General features: G+C 38.2%; 1 protein-coding gene across 1 annotated transcript; it reads left to right on the forward strand.

Annotated features, from left to right (window-relative positions):
• Window positions 1-1728: 1728 nt before the first annotated feature.
• On the forward strand, window positions 1729-5931 carry LOC122019138 (zinc finger MYM-type protein 1-like). The gene is made up of 6 exons (XM_042576637.1): window positions 1729-2152; window positions 2224-2278; window positions 2381-3557; window positions 3895-3990; window positions 5715-5798; window positions 5848-5931. The coding sequence occupies exons 1-6, from the start codon at window positions 1729-1731 to the stop codon at window positions 5929-5931; spliced, it is 1920 nt and encodes a 639-aa protein (XP_042432571.1).
• Window positions 5932-7881: the final 1950 nt, after the last annotated feature.

Genomic DNA, 7881 nt, shown 5'->3' on the forward strand with positions numbered 1-7881 from the left:
AGATAAAAACTTATGCTTCGTTACTTAACCTACCTGCCACCCCTTTCATCCGCCGCAGCCCGCAGGTGACACCAAGCTTCACGCAGGCAACGCCGAGCTTCACGCAGACAACACCGAGCTTCACGAAGGCGAAGTCGAGGTCTCGAGGAGGTATACCGGCTATACATAAGATCTCCTCTTTTCCCCATTCAATCATCTTCTTTGAGTTTTTTCCCCCTTCAATCTCCTCTTTTCCCTCGCAACCTGCCGCCCAGTTTTAACTTCCAATGTATCAACTGAATTAGGGAACTATCGGTGTTAGATGGGTGTAGACTTGTAGTTTCCAAATGGACCAAACCGTACTAGAGAATTGTTTCCACTTTCCAGCAAGCAACCAAAAGGGAATTGCAATGCATTTTAATTTTGAATTTGTTAATGTTATATCAGTGGGCATTAACGAGTTCTATGACATTCTTTATAGGTTTTTTAGTTTCCTTATTTCAATGCTCCTTATTTATAGTTTCAATGCAGCACCTATGATAGAATTTTAGGTTTTCCATATCCTATTTCTTGTTTTTTTTTATGATTTTGTTTAGTATTAAGAATGGTAATATGATATGTATTTCAGTATTTGAGTAGTATTATACAGAAAAAATATGGAAACATTAAAGGGTTGTTAGGCGAACCTTCAGGAATTCTACCTAGACCTATAAATATCAAATTACCTACATTATATCATGAATAATGATCAAGGATAATTCCTTATAGCTGTTGTATCTCATGCAGGTACTGGATACTCTAAACTAAGCTTGTTTCAGACAGAAATTCAAATGAAATTGTAAAATTGACACTGTGAGTTTCAAAAAATTTTCATTATTCTTATCTGATTTAGGAATTAGGACATTAACTTTAAATTAATAATCATTGTTAGAGATTATTTCTGTATATGTGGGTAATACAAATCTGTAGATTATATTTAATTATTTATTTCTAATTAGATGAATATTTGTAGAATTAATGATGTATGACTATTTAGTATTTATAGAATTATCAAAATTTTTAGTTGAAGCTTCAATCTTCTTAAAGTTGTATTAGTTATTTCTAGTTTTGTTTGAGATTATGTAACTATTAATAATATAATTGGTTTGCTTAATAGGGGTTAATTTTGCAGATTGAAAATGAAAAATCATCAACCTGTTATGAAAAGGGGAAAAACTTTATTATCTTTTTTTTCAAAAACAAGACCAATCTGAAGGTTCCTCAATTCCTAATGATGTCCCCCCTTCAGTAGCCACATCTTCTGAATTCATAGAGTCTTCACCTTCTAATCCTGTCATAGAACTATCTATTTCTATTGAACGTGATCCGGGGAAGAGGAAACAAATATGTGAATATCCAATAAATGAACGAGACCAAGTTCGACGAGCTTACCTAAATGTTGGACCATATCAACCGAAACTTTTGACATATCAACGAACACAATTTGGTAAGCAAACACGTAGATTCCAAGAACATTGGTATAATAAGTTTCGATGGTTGGAATACTCTTCTTCAACAGATAAGGCATATTGCTTTTATTGCTTTCTTTTTCTTACCGATCCTACTCAACCAAACCTTTCATCATTGGCCATCGATGGATTTAACAGTTGGAAGAGGGTATGTAATGGAGATAAGTGTGCATTTCTCACTCATGTTGGTACCTCATCTTCATCACATCATAATACATCTTTGAGAAAGGCCGAAGGTTTAATGAAACTATCTCAGCATATTGACAAAGTAATGCTTGCTGTATCAAGTGAGGAAGTTCAGAAAAATTGTCTGCGTCTTAAAACCACAATTACAAGTGTGCGGTGGCTTGCACTTCAAGGTTGTTCTTTCAGGGGGCATAACGAATCATCTAAGTCATTGAATCGAGGAAATTTTCTTGAATTGTTGGATGCTTTTGGACGACTTAATAAAGAAGTTGGAGATGTATTGAGTAGTGCTGCAAGAAATAATACATACACTTCTCCAGAAGTACAAAAAGAGGTTTTGAATATTATGGCCAATAGAGTTCGACAAAGAATTCAAAGTGAAATTGGGGATGCAAGCTTTTGTATTCTTGTTGATGAAGCACAAGATGAATCTAAACGTGAGCAAATGGCTCTTATCTTGAGGTTCGTGAATAGCAACGGTATTCTAATAGAACGATTTTTTGAAATCAAAAGGTTAGTGATACTACCTCATTGACACTCAAAAACACAGTTAGTGATATTCTTGTTCATTACAACCTTCCAGCTCAGAACATGAGAGGCCAAGGGTATGATGGGGCTAGTAATATGCGGGGTGCTTGGAATGGACTACAGGCTTTATTTCTCAAAGATTTTCCATATGCATATTATGTACATTTTTTTGCGCATAGATTACAATTAACATTGGTTTCAGCAGTTAAGGATGTTCGAGATATTTGGGATTTCTTCTCTCATTTGGATAATGTTGTTAATATGATGACGTCTTCTCCTAAGCGTCTTTGTGAGTTGCAAATTACTCAAAGAAGAGAAATAGAGCATTTGCTAGAAATTGGAGAACGTAATCCAGGACGTGGGGCTAATCAGATTGGTAACTTGCAACGAGCAGGGGCAACTCGTTGGAGTTCTCATTATGACTCTGTAAAGAGTTTGATAGATATGTATGGTGCTACTTGTAAGGTGCTTGAGCATTTAAGTGAGCATAGTTCAAATACAAGTTCTCAGGCTGAAGTTGGTGGTATATATAAAAACATAACAAGCTTCGAATTTGTATTTGTCTTGCATTTCATGCGTAGGATTTTGGCCATCACTGATATTTTGTGGCAGACCCTCCAGAAGAAAACTCAAGATATTTTAACTGCAATGAGATTTGTCTACAGTACAAAAATTGTCATTCAAGCATTGAGGGAAGATGGCTGGGAAGAATTTCTACAGGAAGTGACTTCATTTTGCTCAAAACATGATGTTTACATACCTGACTTCGACAGTTCATATAGGGTTGGTCGTTCCCGTGGGCGAGAGTATCCTACAGTTGAGCATCATTATCATTTTGATGTTTTCAATAAAGCAATAGATTTTCTTCTGATGGAGTTAAATACAAGATTTAATGAGACATCAGTAGAACTCCTTTCTCTTAGCACAGCATTGGACCCTAAAAATTCATTTGAATCATTCAACATAGATGACATTTGCAAGCTTGCAGAGAAGTTTTACCGTCAGGATTTTACAAAACAAGATATTTATTCCTTGAGAATTGAGTTGCAACATTATCAGAGTGATGTGATTTCTGAATCTCGATTTCAAGTATCCACTCTTTCTAATTTATGTCAGGAGTTGGTTGCGAGTAGAAGGTCAGAGAATTATGTTATGCTGACACGACTGATTTATCTTGTGTTGACACTACCCGTATCTACTGCTACAATTGAAAGAGCTTTTTCAGCCATGAAACATGTCAAAACTACAATTCGTAACAAGATGGAGGATGGTTTTCTTGCTGATTGTATGACCATTTATATTGAGCGAGAATTTGCAATGAATATAGATGTAGATTCTATTATTGATGAATATTACGTTATAAAACATCGTCGGGCACCACTTAAATAGGTGAGATTGAATTATTACTTTTGATATATTCTATTAATTTTATTCTTATATTTGACTTTTTAAAGATATAGGAATAAAGCCAAATAAGTTTTAGTCATTTTTTGTTGTCATAAGTTCTATACTTTAGTTTTTATGTACAGCTTTGTTCATTAAGATTTTTTGTAGTTGGCACTTGGTTATCATAGCAAGGGGAGATACATGTGATATCACAAACCTTGTTTTTCACTTGAAGCAATTTGATTGTATACTCGTACAAGGTTGTTTTATTTTTATCTTCACCTTTTAAACATTCATTCTGTTCCAGGCTTACAATCAGCATTTGAATATGATTCTTGGAGATGTGGAAGAGATCATAACTATTGTGGAAATTGACAATGAGACTTATGAAGAAATAGTTCAGGTAAGCTAATCTTGCTACTATGGTATCATTATCCTAAGATGCAATAGTGCCAACAAAACAAATTTTGCCCAAGTTTATCTAATTTACATATTCTAATTTATTTATTATAATGAAATGACACATGTCTAGCATTGCACAAATGATTTTTGGAAAAATAAGAGGCTACTGATGTCTATGTTTTTCATAATTTGTTGTTAAAACTAAGATTATAATATCCAAAAAGTATATAGTCTAAGGTTTGTTGAAGATTCAGAGCATCAAGGAAAGCAAAATAGAAATGAATTTTCTGTAAATTTTTTTTGCATGCTACCATAACAGTGACTACTGGGTTGGTAAAAGATAAATTTAGGAACAAATCACAACAAAAAAAAGGTTCCACTTTTAATTTGTGTCACTGGTTTGCCTCTAAATTGTATGACGACAACAATAAATAGATAGTATTCCTCCCAAACTCATCGAGTGCAATGTCAACCATAAAAGAGTTTTTATTCTTCTGGCATACACTTGTTGAGTCAGTCTTCTGCATTCAAATAGTCTATGTTTTTCTTCTGTTTGACATCCACGCAAGTAACCATACGTCCATACCAGACCTGTACCATACAATGTTGTCAAACTCAAACTATGCATTTTGAACTTTGCAAAACTAAATTACTTATTCTCTTGTTTCATTATTTAAAACTTAAGCTATTATTCAATAAAGTTGATAACCTCAGAATTTTATGTGCATCCTATCTCTGTTTTACAGACCACCAAGTGAATTGTGCCGTTTCTTTTTGTTCAAGGTGATAGAGTTATTTTAGTTTCTCCACCTTTGAGGATAGCATGACGACCCGAAGAAGGATGTTTTGATGATGCACCAAATCTGTCACCAACTGCATCAGTTACTTCATTTAAGATTGTCTCGTGTTGATTCAATATATCGATACACAAGGGAGTTTGAAGTTGTGATCCCTATTTGAACCCCTCTCCAGTGTTATTAGAAAACATCTAAATTTGCTAGTGTAAAAATATCGACTCTCTTGTTTTAAGTATATCTTTGTTGCCAGATTGTAGACAAGGAATCTCAGTGCAATTGTCATCAAGTCCTTCTCTGGAAATGTCAACCAAATCTTGATGGGTTGCACCGAGAAGCCAACTTAGGTCGGGATTTGTTCACATATCCAATGGCCCTAGAAAATTCTAAGCGGTATTAATTAGTCGATATAAGAGTGGGTAGATTGGACCAAATCGTTTCAAAATTACTTGATGGTTCCTTACTGCCCAACCAGCAAGAACAATACTCGAATACTCATCGAAGTAGTTTGAGGCATAAAGCTAACATAGCTCGATAATGATGGATATTTTTAAATTAAAAAAAATAGTTAATAACAATAAAATAAGATAAAATTTATTTAAGTTTGGATGTTGATGTAGCATGGGATAGAGTCTAATAACATAGAAGGATCCATAAAATCGACCCACCTATTGGGGTAAGACTTTTTTGTTGTTATAGTAATAGTTAAAAATTTTAGCCACTCCTTTAGTCAATTCCTGGCTCCGCCCCTGCTCAGACGTAACACATGGAGTCCCTCAAAGTCGATGAACTGGCCGTTGCTTCAGTTCTTCCTGCTTGTGATTCTTTTCTTCTTTGAGACAAGGACATGCTGTGCATGGTTATGCCATTGGGAATGGTTTTGAGTTGAATCTGATATTTGTTCTTCTCTGGTTTTGAGCTGAATCTGAAGGTTTTGCATCGAATGGAAAGTGTGATAGTGCTCTGCATCTGTTCGTACGTAGAAATTCAAGAACATGAAATGAAGCCAAACTGTGTAACTTTAGTTGTGATATGATCTTCTCATGTTGGCGTTCTTTATGAAGGTAGTTGGACAATCGGAAAATGTTGCGAGAATGAGAAGACTGATGATCGACAAAGGATCGCTATTGAGGGGTTTTGATTGGTAGCTGGATTGAGATCAAAGAGTATATAATGTCAAAGTAGGCGAGGTCGTCGCCACAGTGGGCATACTAGGGGTCGTACGTGAAGGCAGACCTAGACGCGACTGGTGAGCCTAGAGGAGGAGAGGTCAAGGGAGAAGAACTCCAAGGACTCACGGAGTATTCCCTTGCTGCTGAGGAGCTCCCTGAAAAAGCCTCCTCTATCGATGAGAATGCCATCAGAGGCGTCGACGCTAGCTGAAAATGATGGTGATAAAATAAAATAAAATTATAAATCAGATAATACCGAATCTAGGACGATCGGTCCGATCTTATAGGAATTTTTCACCGGCCGTAAAAAAAAAAGATGGTAACTGGTTGAATAGAGGGAGGGTCATCAAAAAGAAGATGGGAAATGACATTAATTTTTTTTTGATAATTGAAAATAGAATAATTCTGAAGGTAATATCGATTCAGACCTATAAGATAACTGGCAATCTTTCCTTTAGAAAGATTGCCAGATATCTGCAAAAGCATGTTTCCACTGTCACTTCAGAGATATGCTCGACTCGTTAAGATATTGTGTCAGGGATACTTTACTGATACATCTTTTTAGAGGAAGTCTCGAGAAGTGTGCATGCCTTGGGAAGTGTGCATGCACGCTACAGGAGCCCTAATAAAGGAGGTCAAAGCTTCAACGGAGGTATGCGATAATCTACTGTTGCTGCTACTATTCACTACTTTGCTCTGCTTCCACACATCGTCGGTGATTGACTTGAGCGCCCGAGGGCCATCGCTAGGGACCCCTTCCCTGGCCCGGCACTGACGCAGCTATGGTTACAGGGTCTCGAGGAGTCGACACACGGTCAACCGGAGCGCCACGCCCCCAGTTTCCATCACCTCGACTATCGGACAGGATCAAATTTGGCGTCATCTGTGGGAACACAACCTACATCCGAGCCGAGAGGATGGAAGACGCTGGACAACTTCACACAGTGATGCTCACCCAAGAAGAACTCGATCTACTCGTACAAGCTCGAGCGCAAAAAATAGTCAAGCAGCAACAACAGAAGATGCTAGCCGATCGGCAAGCGCAGAAAGCAACGTCCGCAGCAGGAGGCCGAGCAGCACAGGAGGACCACCCGGAGCAACTCTCTATCTGGGGGCAGAACAGGTTGCCGACTGACACGCATGGCGAGGTGCCACTCGCACCCATACCTTTTCATCAGGCATTATTCCAAACACCCTCGGAGATAGCTCAAGCCAACCAAGAATAGGGATCTTCTTCGGACGAAGCGCCCTTCCAGGACGCACGAAAGGGCAAGTCGCTTCGCAACAACACTTCTCTCGAGCAGATCAACCATCAGTTCTCCGAGGACATATTGCGAGATCCTCTCCCTAAGCACTACACCTCGCTGGCGATCGAGTCTTACATCGGTTTGACCGATCCAAATGATCATCTGGATCGGTTCGATAACGAAACCACACTCCACCAGTACACAAATGGAGTAAAATGTCGAGTCTTCCTCACCACGCTTTCCGACTCGGTGCAACGCTGGTTCAGAAGGCTGCCGGATAGATCTATACGAAGCTTCAAAGATTTTTGAATGGCCTTCTTACACCATTTCGCGAGCAGCAGACGTTATCAAAAGACGAGCGTCAACTTATTTTCCTTAAAGCAAGGATCGAGAGAAGCTCTACGAGCCTATATTCAGCGCTTCAATCAGGTGGCCATGGATATCCCTTTGTTCTCATCCGAGACCATGATGAATGCATTCACTCAAGGGCTCATTGAGGGAGACTTCTTCCGGTCTCTCATAAGGAAGCCGCCCAGAGATTATGATCACATGCTCAAAACGGCCAATGAGTACATCAATGTGGAGGAAGCCCAGACAGCTAGAAGGAAGGAGACGCTAGCCGAACACTCAACGCCAACCAAATGTCTACAGATGAGCAACCACCAGCCGCCTAAGGGGC

This window comes from Zingiber officinale, chromosome 9A (assembly GCF_018446385.1).
Source record: "Zingiber officinale cultivar Zhangliang chromosome 9A, Zo_v1.1, whole genome shotgun sequence".
Classification (NCBI taxonomy): Eukaryota; Viridiplantae; Streptophyta; class Magnoliopsida; order Zingiberales; family Zingiberaceae; genus Zingiber; species Zingiber officinale.

Excerpts from the sequence above, each read along its gene's own strand:
- LOC122019138 (XM_042576637.1), top strand. The coding sequence starts at position 1,729 with ATGAAACTATCTCAGCATATTGACAAAGTAATGCTTGCTGTATCAAGT. Across the intron at positions 2,153-2,223 it reads GAGGTTCGTGAATAGCAACG|TTAGTGATATTCTTGTTCAT; the intron begins GTATTCTAATAG and ends TCAAAAACACAG. Across the intron at positions 3,558-3,894 it reads CTATTATTGATGAATATTAC|GCTTACAATCAGCATTTGAA; the intron begins GTTATAAAACAT and ends ATTCTGTTCCAG.